The 20,160-nt window shown below is 48.6% G+C and overlaps 1 protein-coding gene across 20 annotated transcripts in view; it reads right to left on the minus strand.

Annotated features, from left to right (window-relative positions):
- Nucleotides 1–20,160, minus strand: part of CIT (citron rho-interacting serine/threonine kinase) — a 2,264,529-nt gene that overhangs the window by 807,398 nt on the left and 1,436,971 nt on the right. For all 20 annotated transcript variants that reach the window (XM_069619729.1, XM_069619715.1, XM_069619714.1 and 17 more), the window contains one exon: nucleotides 15,700–15,804. In XM_069619729.1, coding sequence (XP_069475830.1) covers nucleotides 15,700–15,804 — 105 coding nt within the window. The remainder of the gene's footprint in view (nucleotides 1–15,699; nucleotides 15,805–20,160) is intronic.

Here is a 20,160-nt window from a genome sequence, read left to right on the forward strand (position 1 = left end):
CTTTCTTGAGTCTTCTCATTTCTTCAACCCTTTTCAGTCTGGTTTTCGCCCAGGGAGGGGTACGGAATACGTCTTGAACTCGGTACTCGATGACCTGGTTTGTATGGTGGACAAGGGTGGTGTCGGAGCAGTCCTACTTTTGGATCTGTCACTGCGTTCGACACAGTCGATCATTCCATCTTGCTTTCTCGCCTTTCCAACGCCGGTTTTTCTGGCCAGGTCCTTGATTGGTTCACATCGTTCCTGTCTGACTGCTCTCAGTCTATCTCTCTCCCCCCTTTTCGATCTAAGCTGGCTACACTTGTCTGTGGTGTCCCTCAGGGCTCTGTACTCTCTCCTATTCTTTTCAATATCTATATTAGATCTCTTCTGCTTCTTATTCACTCACAGTTTTCGCTATTATTCTTACGCTGACGACACACAGATCCTCGTCCGCCTTGATCTTACTCAAGCTGAGACCGCTGCACGTCTCAGGAACTGTTTGGAGGATCTAGGGCATTGGATGATGACTAATTGGCTAAAACTGAATAGCAGTAAGACCGAGGTCCTGGTGGTGGGTATTTCATCCCCCCTTCTCTTTTGGACCTCGCAATTCCGGCCATCGAGCCTGGGCCCCCTCCCGCTCCCGGTTCAATCGGTCCGCAATCTAGGTGTTAAAATCTCTGCCTCCCTGTCTCTTGACAACCAGGTTGCTTGTGTATGTAGCACTGGTCATTTTAAACTCTGAATCCTGCAGAAAGTCTTGTCCTTTATCCCTGCTGAGTGCCAGGCTCCAGTAGTGGCAGCCTTGGTTCTCAGCACTCTTGATTATTGTAACTCTCTTTATTTGGCCCAGCCTCGCTACCTGACCCAAAGGCTTCAATTGTTAGAAAATGCTGCCGTCCGCTCTGTACTTCGCCCCCCACTTCGGATCCCACATCTCCCCGCTGCTCAAGAAATTACACTGGCTTCCAGTAGCCAGCCGGATTTTGTTTAAATCAATGTGTCTGGTGCATCGTGCCTTCTATGGCTTGGGCGCTGAGTATCTCCAAGCAAAGTTTACTCATTACACTCATGCTCATCTGCTGCGCTCTCAATCTGCGTGCCTTCTCAGTGCCCCCCGTTTTCATCCGTCTCGTATGGAAGGATGTGCCTTCTTGGGGGCGACTGCTAGAGCCTGGAATGAGTTGCCTTGGCCCCCCGCACAACTGAAGACCACTTCACTTTTCGCCGGCTGCTTAAAACTACTCTGTTCTAAGCCGTTTCTCTCCTTGGTGTTGTCACCGTACTGTTTCTCATTCCTCCTCAGTAGCCAGCGCCAAGATGCCTTTGTGTGTACGTGCGCTTTACCAAGTTCACTTAACATAACAGCAGTGCCAGACTACCCGAAGCGAAGGCCTTCTTGCCCCATGCGTCAAACCACTTGCTCTGCCTGTCTGGTGGAAGGAGGTGGAAAGGTAGATGTCTTCAAGCTAGCCGTAGCGGCCTGGACCACCAAGCTCTCTGGTGAAGCGTGCGAGGCGAGAAAGGTCCATTTTGACGGAGCGGGACGTGTTTCTTTGCCATGTCTCGGGCCACAGCCTGAACAGAGGCAGGCTTCTCCCATGCCTCCAGTACGAGTGCTTCCACCGTCACATTGAAGGGCAGGAGAGTCTCTTTCTCAACCAGAATGTCGCAAAGCTAATATTGTACCTTGGACCTGAATGGAGCAGACCATGCCAGAGTACTGGCCACTTTAGCCATCAAGCACTGGAATGAGGCTTGGGGCTTTCCCGGTGTAGGAGCTGGCAAGAAGTCCATCTCCGGAGAGTTGTTAAGACCACTGGCCCCTTTCAGGTGCTCTGCCCGTGGCAGCACATTCTCACCTTCCCCATAAAATTCTTCCGGGAAATCCCTCACTTCCCTAGAGCACAGAGATTCCAGCTCATAAGTGACCATGTTGCTGTCTTCAATGTCGTACATTTTTTACATAAAAGCACCCATAGGGGGTGGGGCGTATTCCCGTGGAGCCACAGTGTCCATGGCTACGACGAGGCAGCAGCTCCCGAAAACAGGCCCTGTCAGCGCCGAGTGACTTCGGCTTCTTTCTGGTCCAGCCCACAGGGCATGCATGAGTGGTCCCATGAGGGTACCCTGCCGGTCGCAACAGACATTGTGGGACACTGCATTGCCATAATCAATGGCGCCGTCGACTGCTCCACAGGTGCGAGGGACAGAGCCGTTGGAACATTGCTCAAGACTGCCTGACCAAATGCCGCATCCGACCTGGAGCTGGCCTGCAAGCAATAGTGCTTGCCGAAAGCCGAGGGCGTAGCCCATGTAGCTGCCTTGCTGATGACCTGCCAAGGGACATGCCTCTGAAAGGCAACCACCGTGGACCTGGCTCTGATAGTATGAGCATGCATATTAGCAAGCAGAGGTTTATGCTGCTCCTTGTATGCCTCAATGATGGCCGTAACCATCCATCTTGCTATGGAGGGCTTGGAAGGCTGGTAGCCAGGTTTCGACCCACCGAAGGTGACAAATAGAGCCTCTGATTTGCAGAAGCTCTTAGTACTCTCGAGGTAGAATTCTAGGGCTCGCTTAACATCTAGACAGTGCAGTACCCTCTAAAGGGTTGGTCCTTAGGGACCGTGAAAAAAGTTGGTAGATCAATCTCTTCATTAAGATGAAAAGACGAGACCACCTTAGGTAGACATGCTGGGTGTGTTTTAAGCACCACCTTGTCCTTATGTAAAGTAGTACAAGGCTCTGAAGCCACCAGAGCCTGAATTTCACTGCCCCTGTGTGCAGAGGTAAGGCCCACCAGGAGGGCTGTCTTAATAGTGACAAGCCTGATGTCTGTGGACGCCACTGGCTCGAATGGTTTATGTCCCAGGGGGCCCAGGACCACATTGAGGTCCCACACCAGGTGTGGCTTCATGATTGGCGGGTAGAGCCTGGTCAGACTCCACCAGGTGTCTTTTAACCACCGGGTTGGAGGAGGAAAAGACCTCCACCGAGTTTCGGTAGGCCCGATGGCTGACAGGTACGTGCGACATGTGTCTACTAGCACCCCTGAGTGGGCAAGGTGTGTAGAGAAGGATAGCACAATATGATAGGGTAGGTTATTTATAACACGCTTAATACCCAAGAGGCTTCTAAGCACGGACCCGGGGATCGAACGTGTGGTGCTCCGTGTCGTCTTGCTTCCAAGGCGAGCACGTTGCTGCTGAGCTACCCTCACATCATCCAACGTGCAGGTCAGTGGATCGACCTCCCTAGAAGCTGCCCATTGACCAAACCTGCTCCCTTTGCTTTTGTACTGGCTCCTGGTAGCATCACTCCTTGCGCTCTCTATGATGTCCAGGTTGGGCTGTGACAGATGCAGATGCCTTAGTCACTTAGTGTGACCTGTTCGGGCACCACGCTGCGAGGGCTGACCTCTGGGGGCGGGGTGGATGACTGTCTTCCTGTTGTGATAGTAGGTGAGGTGGGCCCAGCAGAAGGTGCATCGGGGGCTGCTCCGACAGGCTGAGGAGTTCCGGGAACCAAGGTCTTGCCGGCCACCATGGGACAATGAGGATGATCCGTAGGCGTTTGGCCACCCGTATCTTGCACACTACCCTGTGAACGAGGGGAGAGGCAGGGAAGGCATACGCGGGCATGTTCCACTGAATCTGCATCGGGTCGCCCAGTCAGCCCCAGCCCTGCCAAGACACAAACTGGGGACACCTCCTGTTGTGCCAGGTTGCGAAGAGATCCACCTTAGGATGACCCCACCTGTTGAAGATTCTCTGAAGGACTTGGTGGTGCAGTTGCCGCTCGTAGTTGTCTGCACCCAACCTGCTGAGCATGTCCGCCTCTAGGTTGGACTCCCCCAGGAGGTAAATTGCTGTCAGGTGCATGTTGTTTTCCAGCGCCCACTCCCAGATGTTGACTGCTAGCGTGCACAGGGAAGGGGATCTGGTGCCCCCCTGCTTATTGATAGAACACATGCTGGTGAAGCTGTCCGTCTGAATGAGGATCGACTTGCCACTGATCATCAGGAGCAAGGCTTTGAGAGCGGGCCAGATGGCCATCAACTCCAGAAAGTTGATGGGGGCCTCTTGCTCCTGCCGGGAACATACTCCATGGACACTGTTGCTGTCCAGTGTAGCTCCCCAACCCTCCAGGGATGAATCCGTGGTGATGGTGACATGCAGATCTGGCGGATGAAAGGACCTGCCTCTCTGCAAGTTGCTGCCCTTGCTCCACCAGACCAGATTGTGGTGGGATGCTGACTAGTTCCGCCTGGGAACCCCTCTCCTGATTTCAGGAGGCTGCGAAGTGCAACTGCAATCTCCTCATCTTGAGCCGCGTGTGAGGCACTGCCAGGAGGTATGCTGCCATAATTCCCAAGAGGTGCTGGTACCACCGTGCTGAGGTCACCACTCTGCTGAGAAAGTGCCCTGTGGCCTGCTTGATGGCCGTGATCTTGTCCTCAGAGGGGAATATTCTCTCAGAGCCAGTATCCCAGATGAGGACCAGGACAGTCTGAGACTGCGTGGGTTCCACCTGTGACTTCTTGAGATTGATGGAAAAAGTAAGCATAAGGGCGGAGGCTGTGTGGTGGACTGACTCTGGAAACCCTGCCCTGACGAGCTAGTCGTCTAGGTATGGACCCTGGGCCCGGAGGAGAGCGGCCACTGTGTTCATCAGTCTTGTAAAGACCCTGGGAGCCGAATTGAGGCCAAGGGTAGAACCTGGCATTAGAAGTGAAAGCCCATGACCCTGAACCTCAAAGGACCGATGGGGCTGCCACATCGGGATGTGCAAATAAGCATCCTTCAGATCCAGGGAGCACAATCATTCTCCCCTGCACAATTTCTCTGCTATAATCGCTGGGGTAGCCATCTTGAACTTTTGAAGAGGAAGGAAAAGGTTCACGGTGGAAAGGTCCAACACAATTCTCAGGTCTGCCTGGTTCTTCTGGTGAATGGCGAAAATGTGTGAATAGAAACCCAGACCCTGCTGGGAGGCTGGGACTTCTTTCACTGCACGACTCTCTATGAGCGAGCGAATTTCCGCCAATAGAGTTGTCCCAATCTGTGGGAACGGAAGGGAGGAGAGGAGTGGGAGGGATTGGTAGGCAGTAGCCTGTGGATACTACAGATAGGATCCAGGGGTCCGCAAACCTCGTGTGCCAGCATTGCTAGTGAAGGGCAAGCCTGCCCACCGCCGGATACACGTAGACCCGGATGGGCGTGTCATGCCTTCTTTGCGTCTGAGCCTGAGGTAGAGATGGGGTACTGAAAAAAGCCCTTGTGCGTGGCCTTGTGTTGCTTGCGCCGGTGCTGGCTGAGGGACTTGTCCAGCTGTCTGGACTGCCGTTCTTGGAAACCCTGGAACCTGCCCAGGGACCAACCCTTGTCTGAACGCTGGTGCGTCTGGCTATATGCCTTGGGAGTGGCCTTCGGGAGGATGGATAAGGATTTTTCAGTCTGGGAACTGTTTCTTCTTATCCAGTTTCTTCTTATCCAGTTCCTTCTTATCCAGAAATGGAAGAGGTCACCCCCTCAAAGAAAAGGTCCAGAATGCGTTCCTGTACGTCCGTGTTGAACTTGGTCACTCAAAGCCAGGTCGTCCTTCTCATGTCCGTAGCGATGCAGATGGCACGGCCAGAGGTGAAGATGTGAGCCACTGTGGACTCCATGTCTTGAGCGACAATCTTGGCCTTGGCCAGCCCCACCTTGAAGCATGCCTGGCTTTGCACTGAAAGTTCCGGAAGGAAGTCAGCAATTTCCTGCCAAAGTCGCTGATTGACAGCTGCAAGTATAGCGTCCGCATTAGACTGACGCAGATGGAGGGAAGCATTGGAGTACATTTTCGCCTGTATGTTTCCAGGATGTTCTTGTTCTAGCCGTGGGGCGTAGAGTGAGGACCTCTGCCAAGACCCTGCCTCTGGTTGTTCCACCTTGGGCTGTGGAAGGCCCAAATATTCGTCCAGGCTGGCGAGCCGTTTGTGGAAGGCCTTGGACGACGACAGCCTGTCCGGGTCCTCATCCTCATCCATGTCAACCAAGGTGTTCTGTTGACCCAGAGCCGCAGAAGGAGTGCTGGATGCCTGTGGCGCACTGACCAGAGCCGGCGGTTGCTGCAGCGGCTGTGGTGACGCTGGCCTAGTGGGGACTGGCATGGGCAGCCGGGGCTGCATAGGATCCGGGAGCACTGGGACCAAGGGTGGAGTGGCCGCGGGTGCTAGCGGCAGAAACGGAGGGAGCATGTCCTCGATCACGTCCCCAAGGTTGACATCCATCTGAGGAGACCTCATGAGGGTCATACACTTTACAAAAAACCTGTCCTCGCAGGCCGGTGGAGCGGCCAAAAGGCACAGGTATGGGCACGGGGCCCTGAGGGTGATGAGGTCTGGACATACTCTGCCTTACTGTCTGCGGGGTGTACCTGCCCTGCGACAAAGAACGCCATGCCGTGGGCCACGTGCCTGGTGACGACCAGTCCCATCTGGAAAACTCATTCCCCAAAGCGGGATGGTGTCGGACGAGCTGCCATCTTGTCTGGCCCGGCGGTCATCTTGTCGGGCTGCATGCCACATGCCTGCGCCGTGGCGCTTGCCCTCGCTGGGCACGGAATCTTCCAAGACTCTTGGCAATGGAGGTTGAGGCCTACCCTGCACCTCAGCACGAGACTTGGTAGGCGGATTGCCCTCGGCTGTGTCACCGGTAGTGCTGCGTACAGACGCCCCCGCAGACATTTGTCTGGTACTAGGGCGTAGCCCCTCAGGCGTAAACCCTGTAACAGAACCTTGTGGTCCCTCACTGCCCACACCGGTGGAGTCTCGCAACCCTCGGCCTGACGGCCGGTAGCTGTAGCAGTCTCAGTACCTGAACTGGTACAAGAACCTGAAATGTTCCTCCGACTCATTCGCTGGGAAAGGAATTGCCTTTGCAGGGTGCGAATGAAAACAGTGCCCCTACTTTGGGCCTGGACTTGTGCTTGACTAATTCCTTCAGGTCCTCTGGAAGCAAGCTGCCAAAAAGCTTCCTCCACTGAGCGAACCTGTTCTTCAGAGCGCGAGATGAAAATGCGTTACACGTGGTACAGCCCTCCCAGCCGTGGTGGAGGCCGAGGCACCGGAGGCATAGAGCGTGGGAGGCGGACGTAGGGAAGAGCCCCTCGCAGGCTGAATACCTGACATGCGCCAGGGAGGAGTGTGGCACCAGAAGACAGTATCTGAATGAAGACAATAAGAGACAACAAAAAAAAAAAAGACACTTCTCAGGGGAAGAGCTCATGGAATAACTAGGCCGGAGGCATAACCCTGGAGCGCTGGTGAAAGCGGTCCGTTCCCGTTGACGCGGAAAAGAGGACTGGGGAGTGGCACTGGGGGGTGGCGCCGGGGAGGTGAATTCAGGGGGGCGCATGCTCCCAGGGTCGCGCCCCCGCATGCATCCAAATTTAAAGGGGAAGTTGATTTTTTTCTGGTGAAAAGTGTTCCGTCTCCTGTCCCTAGCGATGGACGCCCATACAGTAGGAGGGAAGGGGACAGAGTATGCCCGAGTAAGGATTACAGCACACTTCCCCCTTAATCCAAAGTTTGACACATTTGTTGGTTTTATGGGAAGTGAACAAACCAATAATGTGCAGGGCCCCTTTAATGTGGAGGCTTGGTTTTTTAACTATAACTTGTTGCCAGCTCTCCGTAGAAGCCAGGACCAAACAAGTCTCCTTCCATTCCAGGGAGGAACTTAAACTCTGCCGGTGTAACGCTCACCTGATTCCCATAGAGGCGCCGGTCTTGACTGGGCGTATACCGTATCTTCAAAGGTGGTGTGTAACACACAGCTGGCTCTTTGGGCTGGACCTCTGTGCACTGTATGTCTGACTCGAAGGGTAAGATGTCTGCAGATAGAAAATATGGGATTAAGGAACTGGGTTATTGAATGTCTCTCTCTTCTTCCCTTTCTCTTCTCCTGTAGAACCCCAAAGGTTAACGCTCTCACCTTAGGTAAGTGAACGCCGTGCTCTCCATCTGCCTCGGGGCAGGGTGCTGTAACCAGTTTCTTCACTGGATAAGGGGAGCAGGCCTCTTGACTTCAGAGGACTGCTGTCCGTCGTTTACTGCACGAACGGTAAGTTTCGAGTAATTCTAATGTCTTTAAAGTCTTTAGTAATGATGTTTCTTGTTTTGCAGGGTTCCGGCGATGGCGGATGACGGGCTGAAGTGAGTTGAAGATGGAGCCCGTGTGATGAATAGAAGCGCCTGGAAGCACGTAAGTAAGCGCTTGTTGCCTGCTTCACGATGCGCTCTAACTGTCTTTTTATTTTGCAGGTACAAGTTCGGAGCGGCTGCAGGGTGCCGGAATACCCACTGGGTTAGATGTGGAAAGGAGTAATGGCACGTGAGTATTAAAGTTCCCCAATGTCTTTAAACGTACCTTGTTTTGTCTTTCAGATGCGGGATGCAGCGCCGAAGGCCTCCGGAGCGTGCAAAGAATTGGTAAGCTTTTGTCTTTCAGGTGCCGGAATGCAGTGTGAAGACCTCCGGAGCGCACGAAGAGTAGGTAAGCCTTTGTCTTTCAGATGCCGGAATGCAGCGCGAGGCGTTGGTGACAGCCGATGGACCAGGTAAGTGAAGAGCTGTCACTGAAGACCGTAATGCTAACCTGTTCTTTCTTGTCTTTATAGGTGTTGCTGAAGACTGGATTCAGGATGGTAAGCCTTTTTCCTTAGGCTCAGGATCAGATGCAGAAGACACGATGAGCGTTCTGCTGCAGAGGATGCAGAATAACGCAAAGCAAGATTCATCCATCGGGTGTGGTTTAAATAGCCTCCTGTAGTGCTTAGGTGTCTCCTTCCACAGCCACGCCTAGGTAAGAAAAGAGTTCCTGCTTTCCAGAAGAGTTCCAGTGTTCTGAATCTAGGGAGTGGCTCCTGCCCCACCCAACAGGAAAAGTAGTTCCAAACGGAAGAGGATCAGAGGCTCAACTGGCAGGCAAGTAAGCAGCATGGTCTGCTGCAGGTAAGTCCACCCAAGCATTATGAGCCCGGCGCTTCCAGCGCTGGGACTGGGCATATTTATGAGCCTGGTGCCACTGGCGCCAGGACTGGGTCCAAAAGGTCCCAATTGGGACTGGGTGGCACTCGGAACCTGGGTTATGGATCTGCTTCCAAGGGAGTTGGGAAAACCCTGACCTTTTGGAAGCAGAGATCATGACAGCCGGACATCAGAAGCAGGAGAGAGCTACCGCCATAGAGCAAGGGGTGCAGGCTTGCAAAGCCACACAGAAGAAGAGCAGTGACAGGGAGACACCATGGTGAGAGACCAGAGGCAGTGCAGAGGATTCTGTAGATTCAATGAAAGTGGAGACCCCAGCCAGCGAGGGGCCGCTGAGGCAGGAAGCGCCACCACCACGGAAGCCGAAAGTTACTGGCATACCAGAGCATGGACGCCCCCTGCAGGAGGATACCATTACGAGTCGCAGTCCTCTTCGACTCGGAGGGAGTAGAGTAAGCAGACTGACCAGGGCTAGCAAAGCCCGTAGCCCGCAAAGGGCTAACTGAAATGTTACCCCAGGAAAGGGTGAACGAAATGCATCGTTAGGGAGAATTCTCTTCTAAGGCTAATTTCCCTTACCTATAGAGTCCCCTAGCAGCTTTGCTGGATTTGAAGGGTTTCTTTTTTTTTCTCCTGATAAGAGTGAGACTCTTTTTTCCCCACTCTAGACATGTTGCTGATGTGTGTTTTAGGCTATTTTGTGTGCTTATGGTCTATGGGGTTTTTCTCACCCTCATAGGTATCCTCTTTTAACGTGTGTTACACAGCACCCTCAGTGCAGTAACACAGGGGTATCATAGAGACCCCCAAACATAGACTCCATACCCTGGGACGGACTACTTTACTAGTCAATAGTTATGAACAAAACCAGTACAACCCATCTTACTATGGAAGTACTGGAAAGGGTTAATAGTTTTTCCCTAGGGTTCATTTTCGAGAGGTTACCGTCCAGTCCCTCTGTCCAAAGTTTCTGGCTGGTGGCAGTGGTTACTACTGTAAATATTCGACCGCAAATATTTTCCTATGGGATTTTCTATTGTTCGAGGCTACCACTTTTACTGACAGCCTCTAACAGACCACCGGTTTATTTTTATATTAACTTTACTCTGGTAGATTTTTATTGCCAGATCTTTGATAATATTTCTTTCTCGTGTCTTTCTCTGAAATCCTAACCCAGGTCGGGGATCCTTAGTTCGTCCTTTTGGCAGGCTTCTGCCCAGAAGCCCTCCTTTTGGCACCATTGAGTCTGGGCTAGACAGGATGTGTGGGAGGGGAATAGGCACCCTGGACAGGGTTACCTAAGCAACCCAAGTCACACTCTGCCCCGATATGCTGGGGGGGTTATCCTGCCAGGATAGCCACCCCACTGTGTGAGTGACAGCTAGGCTGTATGAATGGGTTTTTTTCTGCATAAAAGCAGGGCCCTGAGGACTGGAGGACAAGACGTCGCCACTGTAACTAAGAAACCCGAAGAGGAGCGAAGCTGAAGACATCTGCAACGACTGAACCACCGGTGAAGCCCCTGCTGCAGATCCTCACCAATTTTCACCGAAGACTCGAGAAGATCTTCACCTGCAAGAGTCTTCTTCCCTTGAGCTGGTGGGGCCAACCAGTTCGCCAATCGCCTTTCAGGACCTGCCTTTGTCGAATCGCCAGTGTCCGGCACTAGGAGACCGGATAGCCAGGCACCCGTCCACCACGACCGCGATTCAAAGGAGCGTACCTTTCATTTCGTCTTGGCATCACCGCGGCTGGCTTCATCCCTGGGCAGTGCAGTAACTCGAACCTTCCTCCACGGCAAGCGTCTCTCTCTTCCTCTGCTGGATCTCCCCAACTGCAGGAACTGCCAGGAACTACCGCCACCGCAGGAGCCTCTTCCACTTTCAAGGTACATTGTTCCACCAGGCCTCCCGTTTCGTTGGGTACTGCTAAAGGTTTTTTAAATCCTTTACTTATTTTCTGGGTTGGCCGCCCCTTTCGTCTAACATTATCTTTTTACCTTCTGCAACCGCCTTTTCAACTTGATTGCAGCTACTAGAACTGTTTGATCCGGGGCACTTGCCTTGTACCACTGACTCTGGGACAGGCCTCTTGACTCTGGCTAAATCTGTTACAACTGCCTTCTCTAGATTGCTTTTCACTAAGAAATGTGTTGGTGCACCTAAACTCTTATAACCACCTTTCCTGCCCCTTTCTATATTGCTGAAGTGCCATTTTGCTGAGAGGTCCTGTGTCCGCGGAAGCTGATGAACCCCCGACAATCCCCCTGAGATGTAATTCCCAGAACTAGATTTCAATTCAGCTCTGTAAACCACACCCCAAAGGGAAAGGGGGAAGTGGATAACAAAACAACACCAGGCAGACTGCGTCAAGGCTAACCAGAGCTGAACCTGCAGAGGATATAAGAATAGCAGATACAATTCCTTAATTTACTTACTTAACGTTATGACTGGGAAGACATTTATCCTTAACTAATAATGAAAGAATCATACCTGGCTCTTCTCTTGAAATTTCTTAGAGAAGCTGATAAGAAGCTGAAAATCTCTCTTACTTGAGACACTTGAAATTCACAGCTACTTCTTACTTTAGGCAAATCTGGAAATCTTAGTTCATTGTCTTTTTTCCAAAATGCCCTGGAGGTCCAGTTAGATTGTTCTTAAAAATATTCTTTCTTTTTCTTTCAAACTTGTCAAACTATTTATAATTCTATTGAGTTTTAGAATCCTTGAAGAAAAAACACGTGTTAAATGCACACGCAGGTTATCTCCATTCAGATGAACGATGAACTTCACTTAGAAATCTTCCTGGTTGAAGAACACGCGCAAAAAGTTCACTTACGAACGAATACATGCGATCAAAAGAATCCACACGCGCAAAAATCCACACGCGCAACACTGTTCTCGCGCTAAAAACACCCGCGCTAGAAATCACACGCGCTCTTTAGTTCACACGCGACGTATAGCTTCTCGCGCTAAGAACACCCGCGCTAGAAATCACACGCGCTCTTTAGTTCACACGCGACGTATAGCTTCTCGCGCTAAGATGCACCCGCGCTCTGAAACCCACGCGCATTTAAAATAGCACGCGACCAACTGCTTCTCGCGCTCGGAACACCCGCGCTAGAAAACACACGCTCACTTGAATTCGCACGCGACAAACAGATTCTTGCGCTAAGGAACACCGCGCTGGAAAACACACGCGCACTCCGGGAGTTCAAAAGTTCTAGTACAAACACAACTTTTCAAGGAGAATGTCATTAGGATGAACAGAGTAACAGTACAAATAAAGTCACTTATCTCCTGAGCGAATTCAAAAGGATCTTCTGCTTTTCCTGTCTTCAAAAACGAATTCCTGCCAACTGATAGCTTCTCCTGTAACCCCCAAGAAAGTAGCCGCTCAACTGCTGACGCCTGAAGGATAAAATCCACCAGGCCTAAGACTAAAGCAGGAGCAGCCACTAAACACGTCCTCTCAGATGGGGTTTTGATGATGAAAGGCACAGAGTGACAGTTTAGAATGTTCATTGTTGTTCAGCATTGTCTTCTAACCAATCAGAGCTGTCACTGTGAGGCTCCATCTTGCCTTGGGTCAGAACCAGGAGTCTGAATCAGCAAGTTAAGGCCAAACCAACTATAATGGAAAACTTCCCACCCACACAAAGCTAATCTAAAAAGGATAAATAAAGAGAAATAATGAAAAGGAAACTTGAATAAGGGAAGGAAACCTGACAAATAAGGGAAGGAAACCTGACAGAAATGTGTTGGTGCACCTAAACTCTTATAACCACCTTTCCTGCCCCTTTCTATATTGCTGAAGTGCCATTTTGCTCGGTTTTCACCAAAGTATTGCTTATACTAAAGTATTGCCTTGCCTAACTTATTCACAATCCAATTGGGAAGTGTTGCTGGTGTGTTTAGGAGTCTAACCTTGTATGACTTGTCCTTTCCCTCGCTCTGAAGAAATTGTTAGAGTGCCATTTCTGCTTGGCTTACACTGTGCCGTTTTGCTCAGTTTTCAGTCTTGCTCAAACTTGTCTACAATTTAAATAGGGAGTTGTGCATACTTTTCTTGACTGTTTTAACTTGCTTTAATGATAGTGATTTGTGTGTGAACATCAGAGTGTGTAAAATAAATATATATTGTTTTTGATACAAAGCTCTGGTCAGTGTTTCCTTGTTCCATAGTATTGTAGTCCTATTGTGTAAACCCTGAATACTGCTCATCTCCCTCTTGAGATAAGTCTGACTGCTTAGCCACAGCTACCAACTAAATCTTTGTTGTACATACTGATATCAAAGGCGATTTATTGCATATACCTGTAGTCCTAATCTTCTGTAGTGCTCCCTAAGGGAACTGCATCGGATTCTGCCTAACCAGCATCAACCGCCAGGGTCAGAGAAGCCCAAAAGCCTGCGAAGGGCTAAACTAAGGCCGATCCCAAAAAGGGGGTTAAAGAAAGTGAGCATCAGACAGGGCCAGAGAAGGCCATGACCCACCAAGAACCAACGGAAGAACTACCGCCCAAAGAGCAAAGAAAATGCAACATCCAATGGGGCCAAAGAAGCCCACAGCTTGTGAGGGGCTAACCAAAGGACTACCCCAGCAAAAAGTGAACCAAACTGACTAAAACAGGGTTAAAGATGTCCATAACCTGCCAGGGGCTGAGAGTAGGAGCCCCCGCGAAAAGCGAGAAGAAGATGAAGCAGGAGAGAGCCCAGGAACAAATATTCCTGGACTTGGGTGTCCAGCGCTACCCATGTCAAGTATACATATCTCTGGAGATGAGATAAAAACTGAATATCTGACCAGGTCAATACTTTGCTACAAGAAGGAACTTTGAAGGACATTTTTGGGAAACCATTTCTATTAAACTACAAGAGACTCTACGAACTACTGTGTAGAAGTCAGAAACCAGCCACCAGTAATTCCCTAGTGTTAAGTAACCCCTAGAATAAGAAATAGACTAGGACCCTTTTTTACTACCTTCCTTCTTTGAATAGTTAGGATAGTGATCGGTTAACATAGGTTTTTGGATGAAGGACTGAACTTAAGTTGTGAGACATCCTGAAGAGCACTGATTGTGTTGTAGCGTAGGTAACCAGTCTTAGTAGAAGGGATTAGCAAAGTCTTTCTTTATTTCCAATAAAGTGTTGTTTAACTATGCCTCCGTGCCCCCCTCCTTTGGCTGAACTAGCTCAGAAAACAACAGAAAAAAGCAAATCATTATCAAGCCATTATCAAGCTGAATGTCTGTTTTGCTAGTTCACATACACCACCCAGAAAAAGTAACTAGCAATAGTTTGATATTATTTCAGTAATACTGAACAATACCAGCATCATTTGGACAACTGAAGACTGCCAAACCTTTCCTCTGTAAAGACAGGGAGCTTGCATCATATACAAGCAAGAGAATGCACTGAATCCCAGAAGGTAGACTAGGTCAGGAAAACCTTATCTGAGAACAATATACTAAGGGTGATGATATATGGAACATTTATGTAGTGCACACTCCAAGCTGAATAGTGTTAGAGCTTATAGTAGATGTCATTAATGTAGAAACCAATGACACTCTTCTTATTTCTCTTAGAAAGATGAAAATCTGGAATTGAAGTGTGTAACTTGCAGATTACATACATTCCTCCGGACAGGTGCACTAACCGATCAAGCTATTATGACAGCTTATAAAATTACAGTTGAGAAATAAAACAAACTCCTCATACCTGGTCAGCAAACATGTATTTTGTAGAAATATTTCTAATTTGTTCATTAACACAATGTCAAATAGAGAATAATTTGAGCTTTGATGCATGTTTATTAAGTGAAGGGAGAACAGATTTTGCAATAAAATAATCCATATTGCAGATCTATATTTGGAACTTAGAAACACATACATTGATCAAAAGCAGAGGGGTACAAATCACAAAAACAAATGAAAGTCAGATCCCAACAAAGAACACTTCTTATACTACTACTATTAATGGACTAAACAAATAAAAAAATCTTAAACTTCATCATCAAAAATAAAATTGGATCAAACCATTGTCTTTTCTCCTGAGATTCCCACGCGTATTGTCAAACACTAGGGAAGTAACCTTCATTTTATTAAGGCCAAGTAAACATAACCCAACATATTTCTCTCAGGTTATTTGTTTCAGTTGCCAACCATCAACATTCAGCCACATTGTATCCTGCTAAAGGGCTTGGCACAGTAAAATCTAGTCATCCACCCTTACGCATTCCCCGAGATCTGCATAGTCGCATAGGTTTTGAAGGCCCATCTTTCCCTCTACTTCAAGCTTACCAGGATTCTTCAAGAAACATCTACATAGGAAGTTGCCAGGCAGATTCATCCAGTCTGACCCAGACATGGCTACAGAAAAACAGCCTACCTGTTCCAGACACACCAAGGTTTGCATGATCACCTAAATCGTACATATATTCATTACCTTCAGGCACTCTTTCTCCTTTCCAAACTCCACGCAGAAAACATTTCTACCAAAAGATAACCCCTGATCTGCAAAATCATGGTCACGCACACACCCATGCACACACAGGCCCACACACATTTATTTTCCTGACATGAACATTCTATTCTCTACTTATGACCTGCAGTCCATCCTTACTGCTCCTCACTCACATTACTAAACATCCCTCCTGCCCCTAAAATCACATATTTCTTGTACCTCATCTAGAAGTCTCTGTTTCAGTTCTCGCTCAGTCTCAAGTTTCGTCTGTAAGCTACGAGCGTTCATCTCCAGCATTGCATGTTTCTTTTCCAAGTCATTCAGCTGTGTGATGGAATAGTGTCAGGTTAGTCAGTGAGAAATGGCATTGATAGAAAATAACCATTATTGTCTGTAATATTGTGGAGAAGATAAGAGCATTATGTCCAGACTGACGGCAATAGATATTGCTATCTGTACTAAAATATAAACCTGTTGCCTTTAACTTCATGCCAGTTTTGAAGCATAAGCGGGAGATGAAAACAAAATAGCCTACTGTGAAAGTGGAAGGAGCCGATGATATGAGATTAGACTGCCAGTAGTATACCTTAACAAGAACAGGAAGATGAACAGTGAGAAGCATACAGGAAGAACATCACAGTGGTCGGTAACACAAAGAAAAATACAGAGGTACTGGTAGGGCTTGAAGAACAGGTTCACATCTCCCACAGCTTTCAGACAGCGTTCTCATCGATTTGTTACTAGATACAATTTAGTTTGTAGTGTTGCACATTATAAGAATAAAAAGCAAATACATACAGCTTTACATAGAGTTCTGATTTGAGATCACTTAATCTCAAGACTTGCTTAATTGTAGCCCAATGTTTAATTGCACGTGGCACTTTAAAATGACTTACCTTGTGGGCTGTCCGTTAGTCTCAGTTGGCAGGGAACATGACTAATGTTAAAACAATAAATATCTCTCACAAAATCATAGTTCTGAAGGCAAGGAAGGCTGAAATAAAATGAAGGGGGTGAGAAGGAAGGCTAACGTCAAGGAAATGAAATGTTGCTTACCATAGTGTTTGCTGTACTCTTATTCCACAGTACCCTTTCTGTCGTACCTGTACGGGTGCCCTTCCACAAGGTACAGCACCAGAGCCATTTTCACTGCAATATGTGCCTCCCACTTTAAAATGAAAGGCACACAGGTGCTTGCCCATGGGCTGTAGTACACTGCCCTACTGGCACTGCCCATCATTGTTGGAGTGTGTCTTTACAGCACGAGCAACATATTATGGGGGCTAGAGGTAGGGTGATATGGAGGAAAGAGCACTATGAACTAGGAGTACAGTAGTCACTTTGGTAACATTTCCTTATTCCTATGTCCCATTCCTTACCTCCTTAATGTATGGATGACTGCAAACCATGAAGGCATGGAAGCAGGAAGAACCTCAATTAACACCAGAGAGATTCTCAAGACTGCTTGCCCGAATGCCCCACCAGCTTGGGAAGTGGTATCTAGGCAGTAGTGTCTGCAAAAGGTGGAAGGGGTGGACCAAGTAGTCGCCTTACTTATAACATTCCATGTAGCTGTAGATTTTATGAACAGCATGAGCTGTTTTTTGTGACTTTTATGCTACCAGGAAAGCCAAGACCATACATCTGACGAACAAGGCCTTGGAGGCCAGGGGAAGACTGCCAATAACAAGCAATGCATCAGATTTACAAAAATAAATCCTTAGTATGGGACAGGTAAAACGTCATGGCCCTCCCGACATCCAATGAATCTAGGACCCTATCGACATACAACTTTGGGAACAAAAAGAAAGTGAGTACGGAAACTTCCTTATTAACGTGAAACTAAGATGCTTTCGGGAGGAATGCCGGGTGAGCGTACAACACCACCTTGTCCATATGAAAAACGGTGAAAGGTGCACAGGCTGAGTATGCTTGAATTTCATTGATTCTTCAGGCAGAAGTTAAGGCCACTAAAGGACGCTCTTCCAAGTGACTAACTTTATATCTCCTGTCTCCATAGGCTAAAATGGGTTCTGAGCCAATGCTGCGAGGGCTACATTTACATCCGATGCAGGATGTGGCCTCATGACTCGGGGTAAAAAAGCTACCAAGACCCTATAGGTGTTTGATGACAAGATTGGGTGAAGAAAAGTCCTCACCAGTTCTGTAAGCGCCAATGGTGGTCAAAGACGTTTTACAATTGCCAAGTTGCATTCCACTCAGCTTAGTATGCCGTGAATGAAAGAATGACGTCCAGATTACATGCCAGAGGATTCATACCTCGATTTACCACACAGTGGCTGAAGCTGAAGTGGGTACACCTGCTCTTTTACTGGTTGCACGTAGAGGAGTTTCCTGGATGCTCTTTAACCTCTCTGGTGGAATTCCCAGGGGGCAGAGAGTCAATTGCTTAAGAATCAACCCGCTAAGCTCAGCGACGAGGGCAAGGACGAAGATCCAAATAGAACTTTGTTGGTATAGAAGATCCTGCAACAGGTCAAAGATCGTAAGTCGAGACAACAGTTTGAGCAGGTCAGGGGACCATACTCTTGTTGGTCAGTAAGGAGATATGAAAATCGACAAGCACCTGGCAGACGATCTGAACCTGGGAATGACTGTCAGGAAAGGAGGGGTTGGCGGGAACACATAAAACAAGCTGCTGCTCCAGTCAATCTGAAATTCACCTTCCAAGTGACGCCTTCCTCCTTCTCATCCATGAGACGGAATAATTGCACTTTCTGCTGAAATCTTTTGTAAAGAGGTCGACTAGTGGATGTCCCTTCAAGAGAAAAATCTCCTGGAACATCACTGAGCTCAGTAATCGCTTGTGGCTCCTGCACTGAACCTGCTCAGCTGATATGTTTCAGTGTTAAATTCCCTGGGGAGGCGAACAGCCTCAAGGGGAATCCCTTGCTGAATGGCCCTTTCCTATATGTCTATGGCTAACTGACAAAGAACAAGGGACAATTGTTTGCAGATATAAAACAGTGAAGTAGTGCTATCCGTCTGAATGTGCACCACCCTGACCTTGGCTAAGAGAAGGAAAGGAATTGACTGCAGTGAACACTGCCCGTGTTCCAGGAAATGTATGTAGTGACAGAGCTCCTCTCCTGTTAACAACACATGGGCAGCGTTTTCCACCAGTGTAGCATCCCTGCCTTCCAATGAAGAGTCTGTCTTAATTACAGCTGAGTAAGGAGGTGCTTTTAGAGGCCTGCTAGTAAGTGTAGTCTTTCCTGACACCACAAGAGGTCATGCTGCAGAGAGAACGGAAGTGGTATCCTGCCAGACTTGCTGCCTCTCCCTGGGACCAGGATTCCACCAAATGTGCTTGAAATCGTCTCGTCTTGAGCATCGGCAAAGGACACAAATTACCCAACTCAGAAGTCGTCGGTAGTACAAAGCCATGTTACTGATCGGTCCAGAAAATATAGGACTGCTGAGCGAATGTCCTCCATCCACTCAGGGAGGGGGAAACCCTTGGCCTGGACAGTGTCCCATTGGAAACCTATGAATCTAAGTTTGCAAGGCAAAACCTCCGACTTTGGGAGACCAATTGTGAAACCTAGCCTGTACATAAAACTGATGATTCCGAGGAGACTGGATGACTGATCCCAGTGACAACCCCCTCAGCAACCAGTCGTCCAGATACGAATAGACACGCAGACATCTGGAACTTAAAGCACCTGCCACTAAATTCACGATCTCATGAACACCCATGATGCTGAATTGTGTACGAATGGCAACAATATGTACTGAATAGTGATAGCCCATCACTGAAAATCTCATATATTTGCTGTGCAGCCTCCATATTAGGATATACAGTTATGTGTCTTCGGGTCAACAGACCACAGCCAATCCTCTACGCGAAAGGATTCTGTGATCTGGGATGGTGTTACCACCTTGAACCTTTCAAGAGGGAAGAAAAAAGTTGAGGAAATCTAGGTCCAGCAGTACTGTGGGGCCTGTTTGGATCTTTCTTGGTTCTGAAAAGAGGCAGGAATAGAAGCCCAAACCTCTTTGTGGCAAAGAATCTGACTCTACATGACTCATCTGTAGAAGCTTCAAAACTTCTAATAAAAATGCTGGCTACCCGATTTGCAGGTGGAGGATGATTGTTGCCAACTCAAGAGACCCATAAAACAGAAATAAAAGTCTATCGTTGCAAAGTTGGTTCATGCCCCAAGGTATAGGCTGTCGAAGGGGTCCAGGTGGTCTTAGCTGGAATCTACAGAGGTTGCCATACTGGGGCGCAGCCAGGGCTCTGAATTGAGACGATGAGGCTGAGGATTTTTGTTAGTATGTGCACCAGAGTGCAATCCCCTAGGACCATTCGATACTCGGCATGAAATTGTGTCTCCTGACAACTGGGGTCAGCCTTACTGGGGTTCTCACCCTGACGTCTAATAGGCCCTGCCTCACTCTCCAATGGGTTGCATGAAGAGAGATCAAACTCAATAACCAACTCACATTTCATGCATAGCTGGCCGCCATTTAGATCAACTGGTAGACGCACTCTCTCGGGGAGGCACAGGACATTGCCAGAGATTGACAGCCCCTTGGAGCCATTGGTAGCCCAAAGGGCCTCAGCAGGTTTTCAACATGGTGAGGGATTTTCACAGAAGGAATATTAAAACTCCTCTCAGACAGGGGAACTCAGAAAGGAATACCCCTGCTGGG

Source organism: Ambystoma mexicanum, chromosome 10, assembly GCF_040938575.1.
Source record: "Ambystoma mexicanum isolate Mex_15411 chromosome 10, UKY_AmexF1_1, whole genome shotgun sequence".
NCBI lineage: Eukaryota > Metazoa > Chordata > Amphibia > Caudata > Ambystomatidae > Ambystoma > Ambystoma mexicanum.